General features: G+C 36.6%; 3 protein-coding genes across 3 annotated transcripts in view; 1 reads left to right on the top strand and 2 right to left on the bottom strand.

Annotated features, from left to right (window-relative positions):
* Positions 1 to 5338, bottom strand: part of ube3c (ubiquitin protein ligase E3C) — a 34040-nt gene extending 28702 nt beyond the window's left edge. The window contains exons 1-8 of the mRNA XM_048184789.1: positions 5181 to 5338; positions 4052 to 4184; positions 3794 to 3847; positions 3414 to 3488; positions 3157 to 3303; positions 1685 to 1800; positions 1402 to 1559; positions 1137 to 1290 (exon numbers count right to left, since the gene is read on the bottom strand). Of these exons, the coding sequence (XP_048040746.1) occupies positions 1137 to 1290; positions 1402 to 1559; positions 1685 to 1800; positions 3157 to 3303; positions 3414 to 3488; positions 3794 to 3847; positions 4052 to 4117 (770 nt within the window). The 5' untranslated portion in view covers positions 4118 to 4184; positions 5181 to 5338. The remainder of the gene's footprint in view (positions 1 to 1136; positions 1291 to 1401; positions 1560 to 1684; positions 1801 to 3156; positions 3304 to 3413; positions 3489 to 3793; positions 3848 to 4051; positions 4185 to 5180) is intronic.
* Positions 5339 to 10406: 5068 nt separating this feature from the next.
* Positions 10407 to 13658, top strand: mnx1 (motor neuron and pancreas homeobox 1). Its single transcript, XM_048183361.1, has 3 exons — positions 10407 to 11463; positions 12598 to 12758; positions 12955 to 13658. Exons 1-3 carry the CDS (start codon positions 10968 to 10970, stop codon positions 13234 to 13236), a joined length of 939 nt encoding a protein of 312 aa, XP_048039318.1. The 5' UTR covers positions 10407 to 10967; the 3' UTR covers positions 13237 to 13658.
* Positions 13659 to 16158: 2500 nt separating this feature from the next.
* nom1 (nucleolar protein with MIF4G domain 1) lies at positions 16159 to 25107 on the bottom strand. Its single transcript, XM_048184788.1, has 12 exons — positions 23965 to 25107; positions 23600 to 23712; positions 23318 to 23455; positions 22441 to 22498; positions 19873 to 20199; positions 19571 to 19681; positions 19063 to 19233; positions 18509 to 18630; positions 17812 to 17944; positions 17263 to 17394; positions 16935 to 17044; positions 16159 to 16622 (listed from the first exon to the last, which is right to left on the bottom strand). The coding sequence occupies exons 1-12, from the start codon at positions 24922 to 24924 to the stop codon at positions 16445 to 16447; spliced, it is 2553 nt and encodes an 850-aa protein (XP_048040745.1). The 5' UTR covers positions 24925 to 25107; the 3' UTR covers positions 16159 to 16444.
* Between the last annotated feature and the right edge of the window lie 1843 nt (positions 25108 to 26950).

The following is a 26950-nucleotide window of genomic DNA, read 5'->3' as shown; positions in this document are numbered from 1 at the left end:
ATACATTTACACACACACACACTTTTGGCCATTTGTGTATCTACGAGACAACAAAACCCTCAATCCTCTGTCAACAGGAGACCTTTTACTAGCAGAACTTTGTTTGTTGCCATATTTACATATAATACATATTTTTTTCAAATTAACAGTATAGTAATTAAGCAATTCTAAAGAATGTATTTTGCCTTTGCTCTACAGACACAAAGTTGTTAAAGTAGAAGTGGCACCTCCACAATTATTCTACCCAAACTGGAATGAAATATAAGGTGACAATGTACACTACTGTTCAGAGGTTTAGGGTCATTAAGATTTTTTTAATGTTTTTGAAAGAAATCTCTTATACTAACCAAGGATGCATTTATATGATCAAAAATATGGTAAAAACAGTAATTATAAAATAATTTGTTATAACTTTTTTTTCATATATTTTAAAATGTGATTTATTCCTGTGAATTTTCAGCATCATTACTCCAGTCTTCAGTGCCACATGATCCTTCAGAAATCATTCTAATATGCTGATTTGGCACTCAAAAACATTTCTTATTGTTGTTGATAAATAGAAAGTTCAAAAGAACTTATTGACCCCATAATTTTGAATGGTAGTGAACATTATTACCCTAAAGAATGTAAAAGGTGTGTGTGTGTGTGAGAGAGAGAGAGAGAGAGAGAGAGAGAGAGAGAGAGAGAGAGAGAGAGAGAGAGAGAGAGAGAGAGAGAGGACAAACACAGGACTGTATGCACAAGCTTATACTCTCGCGCTCTTGTCGTTCTTCAGATAGAAAAGAAAAGAAAACTGCTGTTCGTCACTCAGAGTGTTAGAATGGAGGGTAAATGTTGTGTAAACATTACATGTTGAGTCAATGAGTCTGTCTGGATTTTACTACTCTCTGTAAACACAGCAGTGAGGGAATTACTGTTCATTGGTCCTCTGGAAGGATAAAGCTAACGGTCTGCAATAAGGGGTCAGTGGGCACCCTTCTACTGGGTGGGACCTGTGCACCACACAAACACCAACACAAAGACATTCCTCTAACAGCTTACATCGAACGCTCTCCAGAGCATATACAGTGTAAAACGCTGTGAATAATTTGAAGTGGTTCGATTTCTTTCCAGTATGAACCTATGTGAGTGTGTACCTGGTATCTGGGGGGCAGGAACTGTATGTAAAGTGCAGAGGCTTGAGTGTGTGTTCCAGCAGCGTTTGTGCCAGCGGAATGGAAGGGGCGTCACTGTACTCTAGACTCGATGGCAACTTGTGATTCACTAAAACATACAGAGATCTGTAGTATCCTAAAAGACAGAAAGAAATGAAGAAGAAGAAAAAAACATTTTATAACTAAAACTCATCTATTGCCTCAAAGTATGATGAAGACAAATCAAACATAGGGCAAAACTCTGTACCTTTCTGTACCATATAGTGCAAAATTTGCTCAATAAGTGCAGTGACATAGTTTTCATCCTGAAGAAAGGGCAAGTAGGTTCTTTCAGATGAAAACACCTCCAGCATTCGCATCGGAACGGTCACATTCAGACTGTTATCTTCAAATGCTTGCAATAACCTTAAACAGACAGAGAAAATGCTTAGCAAGCAGCAGCAAGCAGACCTAAAGACTTACATGTTACTATGACAGACATATTGATTTTAGGGATGAAAACAATATCTGGGGAACATATAATTTTGTACCTGCAACAGTGTCCCAGTATCCTCTTGATCTGAAACAGGCAGCTCTGTCTTTCTGGCCCCGTCAGCAGCTTGACAAACTGAGTATGATGCTTTACCAAACTCTGACACATCCAGATCTACAACAGTTAAGACATTAACATCCTTAAATGCACAATAATTAGGGCTGTCAATAGATAAAAAAAAAAACATGAGACTGAAGGGTGATTCTCACAAAACGATATTTTCTGCAAGCTTTTTCTTTCCAAAATAGTACACTTGGAGACTCCAAAAGAACAGAAAATTACCAATTGATATAAGGAGTCTATATATTTAATAAATTTATACACATCAAATCGCCCACTATAAAAAAAAATGCAGAAAAAAACTTAATATATGTACTAATATGTATTAATATGTGTACAGTGCAACAGCAAAGAGCTTGCAACTGCCTTGACCTGACTCCATATGCCTGCTATAGTACATGGATCCATTCAGAATTACTAAACACAGCAACATACACAGGACAAATCAAACATTATTCTGAACATGTGTGGAAACAACGTGAATGTAGTGAAATGTGTGCATAAATACAATGTAGAATTAGTGCGTCGAGAGCGCATACGTGGTTTGTTTGTCCATCAATATAACAGACTCACGTATACTTACTGTATGATTACTCTAAGTCTACTCATTCATCAAAACTTTACTAGCGAGACACTGGTTTGCTTTAGCAAGCAGAGAAATGTAGTTTGCGTATCATCTGGCTATACAGCGGTGGGATGTTTTGACGTTCAGTTCAGGTCTGCATTTCACACAGTGCAATGTGTGAGGCCTCACACTCTTCAGAAACAATCACAGAATAAGTCAGAGCTCGTGTTTTAAAGCAAAACCCACACTGGAACAAATAATTCATTGAAAATGCAATGTCCATTCTCCCTGCACTCTCTCACTTTACATTAGCGCTGTCTTGGACTGATTGTTTGAATGAATTCACTTACTTGATGATTGGACTGAAAATGTTTCCCGAAGTTTAGCAGCTAAAAATGATCTTATCGTAAACACAGAAGCGAAATCGGGTTAATTGGTTAAAACAGAAATTTCACCTACAAGGGTTACAGGTGGTTGCGCCATTATAGATGCTCAGTGTGATAAACTCCCGATACCCAAGATCATCTAACTGTGTTGACGTTATGTTAATGACGCAATTTCACATACTTCAGTCATTTATTTGCATTAACTTATTTTAATGCGTTAAGATTTTGAAATACATGCATACGTTTACGTGTTAACGTCGACAGCCCTAACATAAATCCAATGGACATTCTTAGATTCATAAAGACAATGGCACCATAGTACAAAGCTGTCCAACTTCTTTTTAAATTTTCATCAATTCACATTAAAAAGGCAATTAACAAAATCAAAAAGTCATTGCCCCTTATATGACAATAAAAGCTTTTAAAACAGGCAACGCAGGTCATATCTGTGGTTCTTACCATTCTGTGTCTGTCTTCACTTTGTCTGTAAAAAAAGAGAAGCTGGCGAACAAGTTGGCCGAGTATGGCACTGTCTGTAAGTTGAGGGCCAGAGCCTGACTGGCACTGACACACACAGTGGTCAAAGTAGCCCCTTTGGATGGCATACTATATGAAAAAGAGAGAAAATTCAGGAATTTAACAATCTGTCTATAAAATACAAAAAAGGGTTAAAGAAACCCTTTCACACTTGTAGAGTTTAAAGCAATTCCACATACTTGCTGTTTCCGGTCTTGGTAGCCCCTTATGTAAGACTGAATGATGATTGCATTTTTTAGTCTTTTCCTCTCATCCTGTGGGAAATAAAAAGATGTGTAAAACCATAATCTTCTATTTGTTCATAACTGCAAGATTCACATTCTTACATCTGACTCTAATCTGAAATAGATACAACTATTCAGATACACATCATGGAAATTATGTCATTCACAAAAAACGTATTTGGACACTTAAGACACACATGAAAATGCATGAATGTCATTTCACTAGATAACAAAAGTCAAACCAAGTTTTTCTCAGAATTAACATAACTTTTTGGTCCTTTTTCACAATAAAACACTATAAACATCTGTAAAATACCCTAATGGCTGATGCTCACCTCTCTTTTCCTTCTTTCTTCTTGTGTTCGATGAAGAAGGGATGCTTTTTCCTCCTGAACAAAAAATGTGTTAGACATAACAAAACAGATCCAATATCAACATGGTACAACAATTACCAGATTCATGTTGACCATATGTGGAAATCATTTGCACTAGTCTAGAATTAGCAAACAAATATACAATTTGGTCAGTTTCCAAGTAATGCATATCATGATATGCATATCATGCATATCATGCATATCAAATGGAAAACTTACTTTTCTGCTAGCACCCCCAAGGGACACCTTGGGTGTTCTCCTGAAATCTCCCTCAAAACTGAACATGGTTACACTTTTCCCATCGAGCAGCAATCAATACAAGTATTTTGTGTGCAATGCAACAAAGTGCTGTCTGTGGCGAAAATAAGAAAGGATGATGAGACTGGAGTCAAGTCAATGAACTAATCATAATGGAAACACTCTCTCATAACAGAATTTATGTTTACTTGTAACAATAAACACTGGTAAAGAAGCTGCTTAAATATATACTACTGTGAAATAAAGCAGGCTGTTATGAAGAAGATATTTAAAGCAACTTTATCCTTGTGATAGATAACTGAAGAAGTGCAGAAGGTTACAGTGGGTGTGAATGGAAAATGTCATTCTAGCAGCAGCTAATCTGGCACTTCAGCAGGTGATACTAAATAGACTGTATAACACGAGTGTATCTCCAACAAGAAATGTCAAATTATTTCAACTTTATATATACATTAACGAGTCAGGAAATATAGGTTTAATTCATACAAATATCTGTGTTACAACAACTGCCCTGCCATGCACCCTCGTCTGAGCGAAACATGTTCTAGAAAAGGGCTGTTTCATAAGGAGACAAATACATTTGTTATGACTCAAGCCAGGCTAGTTAGCTTGCTAACATACAGAACCAGTAAAGAATCACTAAACCTGAAGTTCATCATCATTTTACGAACCAGTTCTTTTAAGGTCTAAGTATAAATGGCCATTTGCGCCGTGAAAGACACAGAGTTCTGGTATTTTCTTCAGTGAGATCCACTGAACTTCTCTGTTAGCCTCTTGGCTAAAGGTTCTTTGACTAGCTAGCTAATGACTCAGCAGCAGGTCAATTGTCTTTCACTTCGACAATTCCCAATTTCCAAGTAATTTACACGTATAACTGTATGTTATTTGGGGTATGTCACCACTCAACGAGAATTAAGACAGTAATTTGGAAACATGAATGCTGTGCTCTGCTCTGACATGTTAGTTCAGCTTGACATAAACTTCAGTCATATGTCGCTCTCGCTTCTAGAGTCATCTAGTGATTTCAGTGAGGTTATACAGCTTTTTCTACATATGAGTCGTATTAATAGATGAAATGCGAATTGTTTACCTGGTTTTACTGAATGATCAGCCGAACCTTACAGTTCAGCGACTGGAAATCAAAGAAAACAAAACCGAAATCGTTGCTCTTGCTCTACTAAACAAACACAACACAGAGAACAGCCCGCCCTCTCAGTAACACGGTGAAATGTGATTGGACAACACAACACTTGCTACCAAACGATTGGTTAAAAACGAGGTCAATAACGTGAAAAATGTCACAATCACTTCCTGGATGAATCCCAGCAATGAAAGGAAACCAGTTGCGGGCGGTGAAAGGGATCCAATCTCCGGGACGTTGAACTGGATCATCTTCATCTTTAGATAGGCTTTTATAAAATACCTTTCTTTATTAGTTTGTTTGTAAGTGATGTAAATAATGAATTGGCAAACACATAGCAAAACAAAAAGCAACCTACATAAAGTTTTGAAGCATTAAAAGCCTAGTTCACACAAACTTGATAATTATGTCATTATTTACTCATCAGTCGTTCCAAACCTGTATGATTTTCATTTTCAATCTGCGGAACAGAGAAGATGTTTTAAGAAACAAAGTTTTTTTTTCCAACATTCTTCAAAATATATTTTATGTTCCACAGAAAAAAAGGAAAGTCATACAGATTTGAAATGAGTCTGAGTAAATGAAGACAAAATTTTTATTTTGGGGAGAACCATCCCTTTAACTTTGAAACCAACTTACTTTTCAAACAATAACTTATCAGCACTTCAGACACATCTTCCTAAATATTGTAGAATAGGTCTCACACACTCATTGCTTGGCATCTGATTCTTGTTGGACAGCAGTAGACAGAAACCACTCAGTTTCTCATATATGTTATAGAGGGATTTATGAGTTATTGATTGATCATATCCTGCCTTTTAGACCTGAAAAGGATATAACGAGCCACTACAGCAAGTCTTCTGGAGCTGCTTCAGAATACAAAATGGGGGTCTCATCATCTCAAAAGGTCTCTAATTTTGAAAGATGTCAAAAAGGGTCACACATTTATGTCAACTCCATGAGTTATATGTCTCCATAACTCTTTGTTGAGGCTGGTTAATTGCTAAATTGTTCAAGAGTCCTCTCAGGACTTGTATTCATATATATATATATATATATATATATATATATATATATATATATATATATATATATATATATATATATATATATATTCTTTAGTGTAAAGAACAGTTTAATTAGTCAAAATAACTTTTTTCTACTTTTTTTCTGAACAATGAAAAGGTCCCGTGGATGTTAAAGGTTCTTCATGGAACCAAAGATGCCAATAAAGCGCCTTTATTTTTAAGAGTTTATCGCATAGCCTGCATTTTTAAATATTCAACAATTGTTGAATATTTAACAATTCATTATATAATGAATAGAGAATCATGCAGCCTTTATACATTTGTCTTAAATATATATATATAATGTGATTATGCTTAGTTCAAGTTACATGTACAAGATTCTACTTTTAAACCAAGAACAGGCACTTAAAAAAAGAATTAAAAACAAATGTGGGTTAGCAATAATTCAGTTATACAAACGCTGCATGTTCACAGAGCAAATTTTATATCTTGCTCTAAAGTACACTTGTCAAATTTTACAAAACAATTCAAAATTCATACTTTTACTTAATCATTAAATCTGTAGGTAGGTCCTGAGCTGTGCTTTTTATTTGAAGTCAGGTTACAGTCATTGTTTAAATTATAAAACTCCTCTAACAAAAACGACTCTTTGATCTATGATCATTCATCAGTCAGTGAGTAAAATGTAAAAGCTAAGCTTGAGAAACATTAAGAAGCAACTGTTTTCATTGACTAAAAGCTGTTTAGCTCTTACGATGTTGGTTGATAAATTGAAACATTCTAGGGCTAAATGCACCTCACTCCCCCTTTTTTCTTAAAAATAATGAAAAAGAGAGGAAATAAGGAAAATTGACACCTCCAATTTATTTGAGGTGGCCTAATGTGCTTTTCTGAAATACAGCATACAGCCATCACTGTGTCACATTTACCATAAAAAAAAATAATAAGGGGTGCAGCTGAGTTCAGCTGAAGTCAGGTTTAGAAGATATAAGTAGCTATTTTGTAACTCTATCTAAGGCAACAGTAACTTTTATTATTAGGCCTATTGTTTTTAAATCATGTTAGCCTAAATGTGCAGATTCAAAGCATAATACAGTTTTACTTTGCAACATGTTTGTGTTGAGGTGCATGTCTTTAAATAGCCATTGTTTTTGTTTTTTACAAAACTGTTACCTCACCTCTTGTCACCTAAATATTAAAGCATTGTTATTGATTTAATTAATAGCCCACATTAGCGACATTAGTTAGAAAAGAGACATTGCTTTTAAAATATTTACTAGGTTCTCAGCTTGTCTTTCGTGGGGCACTCGTTTTAATAAACAGCGAGGTCTTTGCTTTGCTTATGACAAGTACAAAATGAATTCATTTGAATTAGCCTGACATCTGGTGACATCGTCAATCACGGGCTCGTGTCACGGAGAGAGGGGACTCGTGGGTCATCTCGTTTAAAGCACATTTTAAATTACACCACTGACTGAATTGTGTGTATTCATCACATTAGTGTAGTCTACCAGTATGCTCGGTTAAGTGACACCTGGCTTTCGGGCTTGTTCACTGGTTTGTTTGGTCCAGTGAATCACTTAAGATATAGGCTATTCAGGCTTATCAAAGCAAACTGATGAAAAACGCTTATTTCGATAGCCAAGAAGGATTTGGTGTGCAGTTTAAAATGAATTATCCTCATGTTCAGTCCTTGGGAAAAAAAAAATCATGCATCTAGGCTATTAAGCCCTGAAATCGGATTTCCTTTAATGATTTTTGATGCTAGGAGTCTAGGACCATTCGATGTAAGTAACCGTTCTCTACAAATTAAATTGATAAAAAGATTATGAGTCCTAAATGTGTTTAAAAGCAGTGCTATTTAGGCTACGTTTCAACACACTGTGCCATTATAATCGAAAATATTTATTGCAATAAAAGAGACAGTGGAGGTCCAGTTAAATTGGCTTTTTATAATGAACACATTTACCATGGATAATTAATATATAAACTATTTCGATTTGTCATTGTGATATGTGTTCCACTTAATTGTGAAAGTAATTACCGAGCGAATGAACAGCTTTGAGGAGAGTCCCTGGTTTCAGGCCCTTCTATCTCAGGGTGCAATAATAATTTTACTCTCCCCTGATGTGATGAAAAAGAGCCATAAATCTCTCTGATCGCTGCAGGTCCATGGCTTCATATTTCACTGCTGCTTTAATAGAAATATTCATGCGATGCCTTAATGAAATTAAAACTGGGAAGCAGACAAAGCGGTAAGACACAGAACGTTTAAACGTGTAGCGCTTAAAAACACAAGAACATTCGATTGGCAAGAATGTTGCAGACTTCAAACTGTCCATAAATTAATAATAAAATAAAAATAAATTGTAAATCACTTAAAATCATTTTCCCCGTAGTCCAGCATCGTCTAAATATGACTGGGATATTTTATAGTGGGCATTGTAGTTGTTACCCATATTGTAAGCAATAACACGTGATTCTATATTTTCAGAAGTGGCCGGTCACTGTATCATCACGGCACCCTGTTATTCGTATCCTTTCGGCCCGTGACTTGTTGATTTCCCCTGAGCAAATAAACGCATGCGAGCAGTCTCGAGAGAGTGGTTAGCTGATGAATCGAGGAAAACTAATCCGCTTTATTGGTAGACAGGTTAAGGGCAACAGAGTGTCAATAATTCTCTCTCTGACCTCTTTCTCCATTAGCTTAAAGAGGCTTATAAGAGGAATAGACCCCACAATAGGATGCAGATCTCCCACATTCCTATCCCACCATGCACGTGCCCAGCTGCATGAAGAAATATATAGCTAATTTAGATTTTAAGAGTGCGAGATCCACCGTTTGCAGTAGGCTAGACATTGAAACATAAGGTATAAAGACCCCTTTTTTTCATGAGTAGCTATGCTTAATGTCAATATTTCTTTCCTTTAAATTTTCTCAAAATAACAAAGGTCTGATTTGCCCATGCAGAATAAATACAAAATATAGGCTATCTAATGTGATAGTTTAATTATAATCTCCTGTTTTACAGTAGTGTTTTAGTAGGCTATTTATTTTGTATAGGCTATTTTATTTAATATAATCTAACGTTGAAATAACTTACACTTTATCTTGTTGTTACGGATGCAAAGATGCTAAAATATGTCAACATCGAGAGCAGACTATAACCGAATAATTTAACAGTTAATCACGTAATTAAGATGTTTTTAAGGGCGCTACGTCACGCGGAAAAAGCTGTCACAAGGTTTTCAGTCAAAATGTGTTTGTATTGGCTAGTTAAAAATCCTCTTAAATTAAAATTATTTTGTGAATTTTATCCTTCAGAGTAAACTTTTAATAAATGTAGCCTATATTTGTGTAGACCGTAGCTTTTTTGTAAACAAATGATCACAATTAAGATCAAACTGACAGGGGTCAAATATATATATGTCGAATATTCAATTTCAAATAAAAGGTTGACCTGTGTTCTCAGGACAAAGGTATTTTTCATATATGTCAGGTGGGGGGCAAGTTGTCACATGCGTTTTAAATATTATTAGGCTACATTTAATATTTTTTTAATGATTAAATGTATAATTTATTAAATATTAAATGGTTGTTCAAAACACTGCTCTGATCATTGTGTTACCTTTTACATTTTTTATTAGGCCAGTTGTTTTGTTTCATCATTGTTGTACTGTTTCAATCTTTTTTAAAAATAAATAAATAATATATATATATATATATATATATATATATATATATATATATATATATATATATATATATATATATAGGCTATTATATATATAGGCTATTATATATATAGGCTATCATTAACCTTTCAGAAATATTCACTGGAGTACAAAAAAATGTGACAAGGTCTGTTTGGTGTGAGGACAGTCTTTCCACGAATTTGTTCTCTTAATTATTCAGAATTCAAAATATATTTAATATAATTTGCGTAAGCTATATGTATATTTGTTATTCATTCATATGATCAAATTAAAAAACAAACAAACGCCCTAGCCCTATTCGTAGCTACTACACATTTTCTCTTGGTGGATAGTTGTCATTCTCTTTTTAAAACAAATAAATGTTATCTTTACAATTTTAGTTTAAATGAATTATCTACAGCCGAGAGAACAGGATAGTTTAGCCATTTAATTAGACATCTTAGTTAATATTTTTGCATCGAAAACAATGATATCGTGATTATAACACTATTAAACTCTTCTTAAAAGATGCGATGAAAATGTTTCTGTTCTGCCTTAAGACGAGGATTTGATGTTAATCGTTGCGTTTCAATGCTTTCTTAAAACAGTTACGTTTTTCGTCAATTCTGGACTTGATTATGTAAGCAAAATTTATAAAGTAGGCCTATGTGCGTGTTGTGTGTTATATAGTCTAGCTACACACAGAATTTTTTCCCCGTTTCTCACACACCCTTAACTTTCCACGAACGATACGAGGAAATTTTTATCTTTTGAGGACTACTGAATTTCTACTACTAAGCGCACTGTGAACACGGTGAAATCACTGTCCAATCGGATATCCACAAGGATGACGTGATGACCAATCCACACCCTTTCGGGCAGCAGTTGACAAGTGGACTTCTGGCTTGCACACCTTGGCCAAGATCATAACTTTAAGGAGAGGAACGGCGACACTCGTGACAGCCTTGTAAAGTTGCGAACGACGCGTTAATCTGTTTGTGAGGTGGGCCAGATGGAGAAATCTAAAAACTTTCGGATCGACGCGCTTCTTGCTGTCGATCCACCAAAAGTGCAGACCTCGCCGCTGGCGCTGGTCACCTCCCTGCCCACCTCTTCCATATCATCCTCCTCCGAAAGTGTCCAGGCGTCAGAGTTGACCACGAACTCCGAAGCACTTCGGACCGCGACTCCATCTCCCCCCAGGATATCGTCTTGCGGGTTGATTCCCAAACCGGGTTTCTTAAACTCTCCACATTCGGGCATGGTCGGACTACACCCTCAGAGCAGCACCGGGATTCCTCCTCAGGCTCTCTACGGTCATCCAATGTACACATATTCAGCAGCAGCGCTCGGTCAGCACCCGGCGCTGTCGTACTCGTATCCGCATGGGTCGCACCATCACCATCCCAATGACCCCCTCAAACTCACCGCCAGCTCCTTCCAGCTCGATCACTGGCTGAGGGTGTCAACTGCGGGAATGATGCTGCCCAAAATGGCAGATTTCAATGGTGAGTCACATTTGAAATGCACGTGGCTAAATAGATAACGTATTAGGCTGTTATTATTAATTGTATTTTAGGCTATTCAAATTGTCTATGGCCATGTTGTGCTACGTATTTTATTCTGTAATTCATTAATTAGCCTATATATTTTGAGCTTACAGAAAAACGCAGTTTATTTTCAACAAGTCTTCAACTGCATGCTGTAATGAATAATAATAATCATCCCCCGTAAATACTGCCTTGAGACTTTGTTCAGAGCAACGGATCACAGTATCCTGATATAACAAGCGCGTGCAGGGTCAGTAAAGCTGTTCTTTGACTGAGACTGAACGAGCACTCTTTCAAAGAGGGGCTAAAATGGACAGATAATGGACAGAGGGAAAGTGGCGGACGAGTGTGAAAACCACAGCCTGCCAACTGTGTACACTGAAGACACTGTCTCTCTGTTCCGCTGCTCGTCTGCAGATTTTCTCAAACCTCTCCCAAACAAATCAGACAGGGTGGAAATGTTACCAGATGTACTGACAATGCCGTGGCACATAGAGGCTATGTGTGATTGGGAATTGCTCTGGGGGCTTTTGAAAATGTGAGCTTTTAACATTTCTTGCCGTGTGTTAAAAATCCACTGTGAGTGTATAGTGCACTAACATTGCTGCATTCAAATAAAACTATTGTGAAAAGCAGGGCCTACAGGTCCACTGTCCGTGCCACTCTCAAAAATAAATTATTCAACGGTTCAGTGCAGAAGCATGTGCATCAAATAACACAAGTTTTTTCTGCTTTTATAGCTTCTTTGGAGATTACGCAAATTGATGTTGATGTCTTGAAGATGCATTATAGTTTTGTAGACCTCTTTTCGTTTTTGGGTTCTTTACAGCATCAGTTTGTATGTGGTTTTCTAAAAAAAAAAAAAAAAAAAAAAAAAAAGTAGGCTATAAAAATCTTTGCAGAACTTAAAAGGTTCTTTATGGTACCAAATCGTTTTGGTCCTAATTGGAAACTTTCAATTTTTTAATAATATTTCCATATATATGTTTATATTAACATATAAACATTACAATTTATTTATTTATGCTGTGTTTTATGAAATATATGATGAAATATCTATAGGCTAAAAATGTAATTTTTGTCATTTTGTAGGCCAGGCGCAGTCAAACTTGCTCGGGAAGTGCAGAAGACCCAGAACCGCGTTCACAAGCCAGCAGCTCCTTGAACTTGAGCATCAATTTAAGCTGAATAAATATCTATCTAGACCAAAACGCTTTGAAGTGGCCACATCACTAATGCTTACAGAGACACAGGTAAACCATCGGATTTTTGAATCCATCGCCTGGATAAATACTTCTGTAGCCAAATGAAAAAGTCTAAATTAATTTGTGGAAATGTAATATTTTTTTTTGATCAATAATAGCTAATAGAAATTAGAATTTAACATCATTAACGTCGAATAATGCCAAATTCGTTTGCGAATGAGATATGTCATGTTTTTATTTCCAGGTGAAAATCTGGTTTCAGAACAGGCGTATGAAATGGAAGCGCAGTAAAAAGGCAAAAGAACAAGCCGCCCAGGAGGCCGAGAAGCAGAAAGGTAAAGGAAACCAGGACAAAATGGACGGACTAGAGAAGGACTACCAGAAGGTAGATTCAGTTAAAAGTAACAGAATACGGGACTTCAGAGACAGTGACGACGAAGAAGGAGATAATTACATGCTGAATTCATCTGATTGTTCCTCCGAGGACGAACGAGCCAACGCCAGTGACATAAGTCCACAACCATGAGACTTCTTTTACAAAAAACACCCATGAAAGCGAAGTATGTGATATGCATGTTATCATCTTGCAGTCATTATGGAAATGCTGAGGTGGACGTCCACATGAGCTGTTTGTATTACTTTCAAACATTGACTGGATAGCTACTCCTGAAGGTAGACTGGTGATACGGTTCAAGAGCATGTGGTAAAATCGCATTTCATCAAGCAAAAATAGATGACTAGGCCTATCACTTTCAGAAATAATTAGCATCATTAATATGATCCTATTCGATAACCACTGCGTATTAATTTCTGAACTCAAGTGGGATAAAGAAAATCATCTACAACCAGAACCATATGTGATCTGTTTATTTTTATACAATGTATTTATAACGAAATCGCTTTTAAAATGCATGTAAATTATTGTTTGCTTATCAGTTACGCTCTGTGAATAAAATTATTATTATTATTAATTTGTAATTTCGGAGGACCTTTTTAATTTGTAACTGCTGAACTCGTATATTCCATTACCCTGGACGAGGCTGGATGTGAAGCGGTCTCTGTTGTCAGTGGCACGGTCGGGTCATGGGAATCGCTGTTTATAGAGCTCTCATATCCGTGCAAATGTGCGAGTAAGCATACTCGAATATGGCGAAACATTTCTCACCACTGTAGCAATGGGCACCCAATAATGAACCTTTGAGACAAAGTCCATCCATCATCAGAGCACATCACTGGGGCTATTTTAGGTGTCTTTTATATTTATGTTAGACTTTAAGTGAAGTGAAATTAGACTGACCTTTCCGCTGATTTTAGACACTTCATGTTATATGTATCCGGAAGTCTTTTTCTGTCATGTTCACAAAGTAATGTTGAAAATTAGCCTGTAGTATTAGCTAAAGACAGCGCTTGTACTTAGGAAGGACATGAAATGAAAATGATAAAGAAAGAGAGTATGCTGGATTAGCCTACTCCACAGCACGACTATTTTAATGGTCTTTTTAGCAATCTAATTGAGGTCTATTTCGCATAAGTGCATTTCCTCCTTTATTAATAACGACATGCTTTATTGGGTAATAAACCCAGAGATCCATCTGTTCTTTGCCAAGGAGCTTCTTCGAATCAATTAGAGGACATTTAAATATAATCACTACCCACTCCTATCAGTCCAGGGCCATGAGAACTATACTCAGGCACTGAATGTGATCTGAAATGCTTCTTGTTTTTCATTTAATAAGCCACATTCTCAGTGAAAAATAAGCTGTGTATTTTAATGAATCATTTCTCTGCAACAGACTCTCATTACTCAAAAAACACCTGCTCTATAATGTGACTGCAATGCACAGCAGAAACGAAAATCTGGCTAATCTTTATAACTTTGCTTTACCCTTGGGTCCTAAAAGGCTAGTATGATAGTGAAGCAAGAGGCCAACATTTTAAACCAGAAACAGGAAAGTAAAGAAAGAATGTTCAAATGTTGACATGAGATACAGATGCAGATATAACACATTATGATGGTTATGATAAGCAATGATTTAACCAAATAACTCTGAACAGGTAGCAGTCAATTTGAAACATTAGTTAGTGATTTAACCAATGCCTAATTTACCCTACTTGTACGTTTACCCAGCTGCATAAGAACAAAGAACTCAACCTTATCAGTGCCATTACCACCCTCTAACCATCGGGAAAGAAAACCACATACAAGTGAGCAGGGTGGGACACTTAGGCCTACATGAAGACCTGGATGAGACAGTTAAAGGTGAGACAAAACATGCAGGATAAATATGCATTAAATTAAATAAGCCACATAATATAAATTGTTAAATTATGCGCTGTGCAATTTGTCAGTAGCTGTCAGTGCACGTGGCCGATGCACACGCATGAATCTCCCATGGTCTTTCGCACAGGAACATGTAACATTCTCACAAACAGTATTCTAACTGTGGTGTTATCAGTTCAAAGGCAACTTCGCTTCCTATTACCAGTTCAAACTAGGGTCAGTATCAACCTTCCTATGGTCTCACACAGACAGACAATAGCACACACTATTTACAGTCACCTGTGTGTATCTTAGTGGGCTGGACCCCCATTATACGCTTCTTCTCACATATGGTGACAATGTTGTCTTTGTCAAAGGGGGCCATCTGTAGGTAACCCTCCCTTTTCCAGCTCTATATCTGTGAGCCAGACTGATGTGTCATCATTACAGGTACTAATGTGACAGTCTGTTTGATCTGACACCAGGGTATGTGATAAGGTTTAATTATTCAAATATAATTGAACACTTTACTCTTTTGTAGATGCAAATGTGATGTTTCCTCTGCCTGACCCCAGATGATAGTTGCTCATCCCTGATCGTTCCATGCTGTGGATTGATGTCAGTAATGCCAATGTTGCTAATGAATTAACCATGGGCATCAAATGTAACGGCAGCCCTCTGCTATGTTAAGCTAGTCAGTCACGTTCAGAGCACTGCTGCATGTGCAGTTGCTTCCGTATTTCAAATGAGGGAAACAATGCATGTTTGTGCTCTTTTCTAAAGGAAGTTAATACAGTATTGTTTACATGGGGTAAGAGTCACAGGCTGAATTTGTTAATATAACAATAATTGAATATTGAATGTTTTTGCGTACAGGAAATTAATAAGCATTAGAGGAATAAAAGTTATTCTCTTTTTCTGCTTGGGACATGACTCTGGCTTAAAAACAACAAATTATTATAAAACAGGCCATTGTGATTAACAACTTATTCTTTAACGCACTCAAACTTCTGTTACATAAACTTGGTATTTTTTAATTCAATTTTTTCTTTTTTTTTAATTATTTAAATTTTCTGCTGATATATTTTTCAAATCAAAGATCACTTTTCCCTTTCAATTAAATAAACATTACAGAAAGCCTGATTTACTATTAAAAGAGACATTTTAATAAGACCAAACATCTATGAATTTATGTATATGATGATTATGTATATGCATATGCCAAATTTGAGTCATGCATGTAATAAAAAACCTAGTGATAAACATCTTATATCAGCTGGCCATTGAGGTCTTTAAAACACAATAAAAATTTTGTATTTATATATTTCAAATATATTTATTTTTCTACAGAATGTCATTAATAGAAAATCCAATAGCATGTCAGTGATATGCATGTGCATAAAGGCTTGCATATTGCCCTGCGTAGAAATGTTCTCTTTTTGAGTCTGATGCATTATGCACACATTTGTGTGCGCTATAGCTTGATTTTGGCGTCCCGGGCCTCCATGGCTTTGGTGGCAACCTCAGCTCTGTCCATGAGTACCTTGGCTTGCTCAGATGGTTCTTGTGTCTGAACGTTCCGGAGCAGAAAGTGACTGATGAAAAGCTTCAAGCCTTCCCTCAGCATTCCTAGCTTGGGAATTCCAGAGATCCTGGGACACAATGGTAGGCAGATATTGACACACTAGGCCACACAAAAGCCATTTTAGATCAACTCAGGCTGTCCTGCACATCTGTTGTTTTTATTTTTTTACTTATTTTACTGAAATTAAAAAGTGTTTAAAAATTTGCACTCACAAATAAACACTTAAGCTAATTAAGTTAATTTCTCTTTTAAAGTTCATTTACACTGCCATTATGAATAAAACACTAATGTCTAATTAGCGATGTCACACTTTTGCCTTTGATGATTACAAAATATAGATTCATGCCTTTAATGCCTTTGTAGTAGAAACAACACTCACCTGCCAAATATATTCACAAGATCTTCTGGCTCAGTTTCATTAAGGAGTTTCGAGAGAATCTGCTTCAGGAATTTGACTCTGGTCTTATCTAGCTCACCAAACTCAATAGCCTTTTTTTAAAGAAAAAAGAGAAAAAAAGAGACCATTTTTTAACTAATGTAAGGGATTCATAAAGAGGATGAAGGACATTACACACACATACATATATACATATACACAATATATATATATATATATATATATATATATATATATATATATATATATATATATATATATCTTGAAGAGATATATATCTTGAAGAGGGTTGAACTTTACCAAATATTACCTTTAGAATAGAAAGAGAGAGACTCTTCCTGTGTAAAAGATGAGTGACCATCTGGACCAGGTTACTGAAAGACCTACTGGAAAGGTTTGACAGTTCTTTGAACTTATCCCACAGACTAAACTGAAAGGTCATCTAAAGAACAGAAGAGAAGCAGAGAGGGTTCACATTTACAAAATGGATGTTATGTTTAATTGTAATTGACCTATAGAAAACATGCAGGTAACATGCAGCAGATATGGGTGTAGACTGACTCATATTATCAACATTATATAGATTTGTATATTGTATTAACTTATAACTGATCTTATATCTTATTGCAATAATACAAGTAATATTCCTATATGATATCAATAGCAATCTTAGCTAATTTAACTCTTACATCAAAGTAGTGAAAATCATCTGAATGTTCTTTGCTTAAGCATCAGTTTTGTGTTCACAAATTAGACATACAAAACACACACATGCAGTGAAACCAGTGACACCTAGTGAAAAAAGCGCACTCCTAACACACAGAGATAAACAGTAAGAATCACTGCTGCTCCACTCTACCTGGAACCGCCGGTCATGTGAGCAAAGTTTCTCTGCCAGAACCGCATAGAATCTGTTGAACATTTTCTCCTGCAGGCAGCAGTCCATCAGAACATGAACAATTTCCCGCTCTTGCTGGTTTTTCAAGCCTAACCTGAGAGAAAAAATAGTCCACTCTCTGAATTGGGTAATTTATGGTTTATGAAATATTACATATATAATATGTAAAAATATTACAAATATAGTACATCACGTTTGAAATACACAGGAAGAAAACAGGTGGGTCTCCTAGCAAGTTTTATCTCCTAGGTGGGAGATTTATCTGTCTCAGGTGGGTCTTCTAGCAAGTTTTACACAGCTTTGTGTGATAACCATAACTAAAATATTTAAGTGTGGTATCATCACACACCAAGGATATCATTTCAGAAGATCTGTAACATTCTTCTTGTTCTTTTTTAACCTAACATAAAAACATTGTCTTGCTAATAAAGCACATCTGTTAATCTTTAAAGTTACTTTTAAAATCATTTTATACAATTTTTTCCTAAGTAGGCCTGTAAAATAAAAAGTGCGTTTCATATCGATTCTGGCACTACATGACACTGTAATCAAAACAAGACCTGCAATTAAATTTGTCAATTGCTAAGTGTCCCAAAAGGGCAACATGGCCTATGTCACTGAAAATCAATGTGAAAAAACATAAACTATGTTGACAAACCTTAAAAGTTTCTCAAAGGCATCCAAATAGTCTTCACTTGACATAAGCACACAGAAAATGTTCCTTCTGACATCAGTGTTCATTCTTTGTTTGCGTGCAAGTTCCAAAATCTTTGCGCTGAACTGCAAATTCATAAAAAGAAATAATCCATTTCAGATGACAATTCTTGCATGAACCTTGACTCTCATAAAACCAAATATACTCAAAAGTGCCAGATTCTATAAACAGAAATGACTATATTTGGTAACACATACAGCATTTGTTAATCTTTGTTCATGTTAATCTCAACATTTACTACTACATGTATAAAAAAGTTGTATCTGTTATCATTAATTAATGCACTGTAAACCAACATGAACATTTTATTAACTTAATGTTTTAAAAACGTATTGCTCATTGTTAGTTTTTGTTATTTAATGCATTAACTGATGCTAACAAATGAGACCTTCTTGTAAAGTGTTGCCCTATATTTTTATACATTTCGAACATTTCTAAATAAGCAAAAAAACTAACAACCAAACAAAAACAACAACAACAAAAGAACATTCGCTTACTTGTTCCCCTTTGGTGGATGTGGTGGTTGTCTTGTTCCCATGGTCATCAATCATGGGTGCTCCACTCCATGAAGATCCCACAATCCACCAACGGCCAACACGCTCAGCTTCCAGAAGATTGTCTAGTGAGACTCTCAACTTCATATCACTGCCACCGGCACTGCTGTGAATCTATTAAGAGGGTCGTGTTAGTGCAAGAGCGCTCTGAAACCAAATAACTGGCTACAATTCCACATTTCCATGAAAATACTGTACAAAACTCAGATCAATGTGTGACCACAACAAAATATGGAGTTAGTCTGACCCCTAGTGGACACACTGAGAAGTTCATTCGGTACCAATAATTGCAAACATTTATTTTACTATTAAGGGTCAAATAAATTTAGGGCTGATAATAATGTGAACATTAACTAGTTATCCACTCTAAGCACTTTTGCGTCCACCTTATACATCTACCAATGTAAGTACTAACAACATTAATGCAAAGTAACATCAGTCATTTTCTCACCAAAGTCCTCTGCAGTTTTCTTAATTTCTCCAGAGGTTCAGGGTCATAACCCGGAATCTTCCTCATGTCATTGTTCTTCAGCGCCAGCATAGTCTCCAGCATAAACCGAATCTGACAAGCAAACCAACATAACAAACGTCTATTTGTCGAACTTGAGACCGACTGTAGCACAAGACCTCTCAATTGTCCTCATCCAGTCGCTCTGAATAAAAGTCATTTACATTTAATGATTACATGTAAATATAATATGATCATTTCTAAACACCAGAAGACAGCTTCTTCACAGGACAACTGAGTCTTACCCTTGTCTGGTCCTGAAAACGCTCTCCTTCAGCGTTGGCTTTCCGCTGAGCCTCAGAGATCAGCTCTTTAAGAGATAGCGGATCATCCTTTCTCAGAGCAAATCCAACATTCTTCAGCAACAGCAGAACTAGTTCTATATCCTTTGAGCTGAAACGTGTCACCAGCTTCTTCAGAATGTCAAACACTAGGACAGCATGAACCACGTGGAAGTTGTATAGGTGGCCAATTATGGACACCAAGTTGTCACATTCTTTGTCTGTAGCATCAAGTTGACTATAGGTTTTATCAAACTGACGGACTACAGTCTCCAGAAAATGAGCTCCGACCTCAGAGAAAATGAGAGAGAAAGTGAGAAATTAGCCAGTGTCAAGCAAATCTACCAACTATGACAGAAATTCTTATAACAGTATTCCACTGAAAACGGCAGTGAGCAGAGGCGGACTTAACCAATAACTAAGTAAGTGGACGCTTAGAACCCCAGGGAATCAGAGGGCCCCATAAAAACAAAAAAACAAAAAAAAAACAGAAGCCTATAAATAATATATAACCTATTAAAGGTGCCCTAGAATTAAATATTGAATTTACCTTGGCATAGTTGAATAACAAGAGTTCAGTACATGGAAAAGACATACACTGAGTTTCAAACTCCATTGTTTCCTCCTCCTTATATAAATCACATTTGTTTAAAAGACCTCCGAAGAACAGGCGAATCTCAACATAACACCGACTGTTACGTAACAGTCGGGGTGTACGCCCCCAGTATTTGCATATGCCAGCCCATGATCGAGGCATTACACAAGGGCAGAAAGTCTGGATGTGCACAGCAGAATCATCAGACTAGGTAAGCAAGCAAGAACAATAGCGAAAAATGGCAGATGGAGCAATAATAACTGACATGATCCATGATATCATGATATTTTTAGTGATATTTGTAAATTGTCTTTCTAAATGTTTCGTTAGCATGTTGCTAATGTACTGTTAAATGTGGTTAAAGTTACCATCGTTTCTTACTGTATTCACGGAGACAAGAGCCGTCGTTATTTTCATTTTTTAAACACTTGCAGTCTGTATAATTCATAAACACAACTTCATTTTTTATAAATCTCTCCAACAGTGTGTAATGTTAGCTTTAGCCACGGAGCACTATCAAACTCATTCAGAATCAAATGTAAACATCCAAATAAATACCATACTTACGTGATTAGACATGTTGCATGACGAACACTTTGTAAAGATCCATTTTGAGGGTTATATTAGCTGTGTGAACTGTGTTTATGCTGTTCAAGGCAAGCGCGAGCTCCGGGGGCGGGGGAGCACGAGAATTAAAGGGGCCGCAACCTATATATCGGTGCATAGTTAATGACGCCCCAAAATAGGCAGTTAGAAAAATGAATAAAAACAAATCTATGGGGTATTTTGAGCTGAAACTTCACAGACACATTCAGGGGACACCTTAGACTTATATTACATCTTTTAAAAAGACGTTCTAGGGCACCTTTAACGTTCTATCATATTTTGTTTGGTCAGGATATCACCATTAAAGTTTTAAAATTATTACATCTGCACGAATGCAGGGCACACTATCATGGATAAGAGTGGACCAATCCCTTAATTCAGCACATGTTTAGAGCTACAGTGAGCACAAGCTTTGCTTATGAAAATATTAAGATACATTTCTATAGCGCTGACTAATTTTAAATTGTCATTTTGACACATTTCTGAAACATTTCATGGGGGAGCAAGAACATGTCTAAAATGCATGTGCACAATTCAATTGAACCATAATATTTGTCCTGTAACTTAAAGCTGTTAAAGTGAATGTATGAAGTAAAGTGTTTGCTGAAATAACCACAAGAATAACAACACTATAAGAGCGCACGGTTTATCTGTCAATCAGCTGTGCGTGTTCTTTACTATAGCAACAGTAGAGAGTACAATAACTGTATTTCACAGGCATGTTATAAAATGTTTGCAGTAAATAAACAATGCTTTTAAGAATAATGCACTGAGATTTCAATTACCAGTGAATACACCAGAGAAAGAGAATAATTTTTTACCATTCAGTGAAGAAAAGTTGTTTGGGATTAGTTGGGATATGTATGCCGTATATAGTGCATGATATTCTAGGGTAGTCTATCCATGTAAGCTTTGTATAATTGTTGATTATTTTATGTATCGATAAATTTCTTATACATTAATATGATAGCTATGCTAATTACATTACATTAAGATTTACAGTTTTTTCATAAATGTGTTCCATCCATATATTATTATTTGTTTTTTTAGTGAGTATCTGTGTGCATTAGTTAGTTCCAACTCACTTAAACTTGGGGTAAACTCTTAAAAAAAAAAAAAAAAAGTGTTCAGTGCTTGGAGAGAGAGAGAGAGAGAGAAATTAGGGCTACAAAATAAACAGGATGCATTGTTGGTGTGTTAGTGCCTCATACCTAGAATTGTTCAGGGCCCCCAAATCACTAAAGTGTGGACTAAATTGCCATGATGACAAGTGTATGAATCTGTAAGATGAAGTATTGAGTATGTAGTAGAGTATAAGAGTATAACGATACCTCCAGGCCAACACTATGGTGGAGGACGCTGACAAGTAGGATGTGCTCCATAAGAAGCCTGGAAGAGAGAGTGTTAGTGTTAATAACCATAATGTACAGGTGTGTTGTTTTAAGGTCATATTGGGGGGGGGGGGGGGGGGTGTTGCCAGGGTGTTTTGGGTGATTGCCAGGTAGTTGCTATGTGGTTGGTAGGGTGTTCTGAGTGATTGCTAGGATGTTGCTGGATGGTTTCCAGGGTATTCTGTATGTTTGCTGGGACACAGATTTTTTAGGAAAATCATCAGCTAGAAAAGATATAGTACAGTAAATGCTGGAATACACTTCACAACTCTTAAAACCATACAGTCAGCATATACTTGCCGACTTTGTAAATGATTATAGAGAAAGACTAGGCATCATACATTAAACAACTGAGAATCACACACTATGAGACTTTCACATTGTTCAGAACACAATAACCTCACACAGAAACATCCTCTGACTGGATGGAATCATAGTATGAAGCTAAAAGTCAAAAAGTCTGTGCCCATCTTACACTAGGCATTTGTCTGCAAATCCATGATTTTGGACTGCTCAAAATCTGCAGACTGGCTCTGACTTTTAGCAACTAGCATTGATGCGTCTAGACTGCAAATTGGAGCAAAAATCAAGGAAAAAGTCATGTAGTAGATTCCAGCTTTAAATCAGAACAGTATGAAGATCTAACCCCAGGTGGATGTAGCTTAAAAGCACTAGGGTTTTTAGTTTCAGAAGAAGATTATTATATTTAAATAGAACATCAGTATGAGGGCTTTCTCAAGTCAACAAAATTAAATTAAACAACACAAATGATCAAAGACTGGGTTTAAAAAAAAAAAAAAAAAAAGTATATGGTAACCTTTCAGGCATGAGAGCAGGTGTGACACAGGCGGCCAGGAGAATGTCGGTGAGCGTGTCGTTCATGTCCTTCCTGCTGCTGCTCATGTACAGCTCCTCCAACTGACTGCTGATAGACGCCATGTTGGGCTGACTCAATCTGCCAAGCAGAGGGCAGATTATTACACTGATCAACAACACGTTGGCTGAATTTCAAGTGGTTCACCAAAGACAGCATAAATTCTTAAAAACCAAGCCTCTTCAAATCGTGCTCTTATATAATCTACCTTCCACGGCACCTTACCTGTTTATCAGACCTTTCACATGGCGTGTCAGTTTCTCCAGCTCGGCTTTACGTTTGCTGTCCACGGCTTCTCGTAGGTGAGGTGGAACATACTTGCCCAGTGTGGCAGGATTCTATAAGAAGAAAAAACAAAAGCTTTAAAACATACTTCTGATGATGAGCATGCAATAGACTGGGAGTAAAGAGTAATGACCAGTACACTAGAGCCGCTATAGTTGCTGTTGAGCTTGTGAATTATTGTGAAGCTGCTTTAAAATAATCTGTATTGTATAACCCCATTATAAATTAATGTGCCTTGACCAATACGGGGAATAAGACTGAATTTAGACCTAAACAACAATAATAAAAGATTAACAATGACATACTGGTTCCTGGCTTTCAGGTCTTTTTTGTTCCGATTCAACTTCCTCCCCTTGAACATTTTCGTCTGATGCATCTGTGTGATCTTCCTCTTCTTCATGTTCTTCCACATAATCTTCTATCTGTGTGTCGTCTTCTACGTCCTCCTCTTCTTCCTCCATGTGTGTGTCATCCTCTCCATCTTCTTCATCAGCGTCATCTTCATCCCCACTGTCATCTTTGTTCCCATCATCTGTCATTTGCTCGTCGCTGTCCTCTTCCAACTCATCAAAGTTATCCTTCGCTTTGTCAGTGTCCATTTCTTCATCGCTCTCATACAGTCCTGTCGCAGCTGCTCCAGGCTCAAGAATTCCTAAAATATAATCGAGTCCGTCGTTGGCGAATGACTGGGGCAGACTCTTTTTGTTCTTCCTTTTGTTCAGTCCAAGGCGTTTTTCTAATCTCTTTATTTCTTTGTCCTCTTCGATATTCGCCTCTAATAGAGACAGCTTTCTGCTCTCGTTCAAACTAGTTTTCTGTCTCGGCTTTGGCAGATGTTCGGAGAAGTGGACTTTCTTTTCAGTCGTCTCTTCTACACCATCTTTAATATTAATGCTGTCTTTATTTGTCTTCTGCTGTCTCTGAGCGGCATTTTTAAGACTTCCTGTCGGCTTCACATCTGGTTTCTGTGTGTTTTCCTCATTCACAGTAGGAGTATTTTGCGCAGGTTCCTCGCTGGGCTTCGGGAGTGACTTACTCATGTTGTGACTTTTCATCTTGGCTTTCTTTAACTTGCGTTTCTCTTTGCGCAGCTCTTTTCTACTTTTCCTCTTAACGAAGGTTGCTTTTTGATTGTTTTCATCTTCATCGAAGCCGCCTTTGCTCTTTACAAAATTATTAACTGAATCCATGAATTTCTTAATATTCTCCTTGTGGATTTGCCTTCCACCTTTCCCTTTGCTCCTCCTCTGCGCCTTTGGCTTCATTTTTTAAGTGAACTATATCTGACGGTGCATATAATCTTTATTTATTGTCAACAGTTACGTGTTTACAGACGGAAAATCGCTAAATATCACATAAAAGAGTTATCGGAAAAATAACACATGCAGAAGAAGCTGGAGGCAGCCATTGATGTTGTTTCTTCGTTAGACAACCACGATGCCAGTAGAGAAAACAAAATTGAGTGGCTTTATCGCCATCTACTGAGTTGGAGCGCACGAGCTGCCTAATCCTAAAACATTTGTTCAGAGCCTAACATACTAATATTTGATTACATTACTCTAATTTTGAAAAACAAATTATTATTATTATTATTAATTATTATTAATGTCATAGTACTGAGTTACACAGGGTTAGGGTTGTGATTAGTGTTTAGTTTAGGGTTAGTTAGTTGCATGTAATTATTCATAATTTACTGTTATTACTATAGTAAGTATGTGTAACGTGTATCAAGGACAGTGTAAAATTAAGTGTTACCTATTATTATTATTATTACTATTATTGACCCTATGATAGACTGGGAGCCTGTCCAGGATGTCTCCCCATATGGTTTCTCTGCCTTTGGTCTAAGATGCTGGGATATGTTGCTGCACTCTTGTAATCCTACATAGGAGAAAAGGTATAATGAATGATAGAAGGATGCATTGATGGATAGTTATTGGTAGTGGAAGTAATAGTACTGTAAAGGATACAGATCTTAGTGCTAATTTGTGTAACTTTGCTTATGTACAGTGCACAGAATGAGTAGCTACACCCCCTCTGAAACTTCTGAATGAATTAATGAATGAATTACTTAGAAGACATGTTAGGGTTCTTTAGACATATAATGTTCCAGCAAGTCTGCTAAATCAGTTCCCAAAGAAGCATGTCAAAATTATTCAGAAAAATAAGATTTTCTTATCAAGGTGATAAAATGTTGTATAGCAAAAATGAGCACACCCTCCTAAAAGTTACTAAATAAAATGTAATCAAAATTTTCTGGTGTAAGTTTAAGGCAGAGTTTGATCAACAGGTAAGTATGTTGAACCAAAACATTTAAAGTGAAGTAATTTCTTGACAATTAAAAGTGTTATATAGCCCACTGAATCATTCTCAGAATTAATGCTGACAACAATGGAACCACTTGGGAGAGAACTTTCAGGAGACTGATTTCTTAGCACACAAGAGGACAGTGGTATAAAAGAGAATTACCAAATCATTGTTTTGAGTGTGAAAATATAGCAAAAGTAAAACAGAAATTCAAAAACAACGACTTGTGACAAGGCCCCTGAAATAATCAGGCCTTCATTTTAAGCTTTCATTTAGTAATGAGGGATTTTTTGCTAGATAAAGAGCAGGACAAATACCAAGCGAGTGTCTCAGAGGCAGCAAAAGCTATGAAGAGAGTGACTGTATATCTCACAGAGTAAGACGCAGCCTGCAGAAATGACATGCATGGTTGTTGTTCTCACTGGAACTACCCAATGTAGCCAGTCATTTAGCCATTTCCAAAGCCCATATTTACAAAATATAGATTCTGGGAATCAATACTCTGGTCTCAAGAGACCAAATCAATCATTTTGGATCTAACAGGATCTAAAATGTTATGGTGTTGCTAGAGGAGGAGTACAGTGAGAAGTGCCTGGTTCCCACAGTAAAGTGGGAGTAAAGCTCTTATATAGGGATGTATGAGTGCTGGAGGTGTGAGGGAGTTGTGCTTTATCAATGCTGTCATGAATTCCCACAACACTGTGTAATTTAATACACAAACTTGAAACAGATGATGTTACCCTTTCCTCATTCCCTGCATTGTTGGGAATTTTTTCAACATGACATTGAGGATATGCATTCTCCCAAGGTGAAAAACCTTCTGTATTGCACTTAATCTTAACACTCTTGAGCGCCTGTGGGGGATTCTGTAGAAATGAGTTGAGCAACACTCCCCATTAAAAATCAGGGCATTTAAGGAGCTCATCATTCAGGAGTTAAACTCCGTGCCAAGAAGAGTTATGGAGGGGATACTAAGTAGTAAGT

This window comes from Megalobrama amblycephala, linkage group LG3 (assembly GCF_018812025.1).
Source record: "Megalobrama amblycephala isolate DHTTF-2021 linkage group LG3, ASM1881202v1, whole genome shotgun sequence".
In the NCBI taxonomy this organism is placed as follows: Eukaryota; Metazoa; Chordata; class Actinopteri; order Cypriniformes; family Xenocyprididae; genus Megalobrama; species Megalobrama amblycephala.
This window is presented reverse-complemented; position numbering and strand designations above follow the sequence as displayed.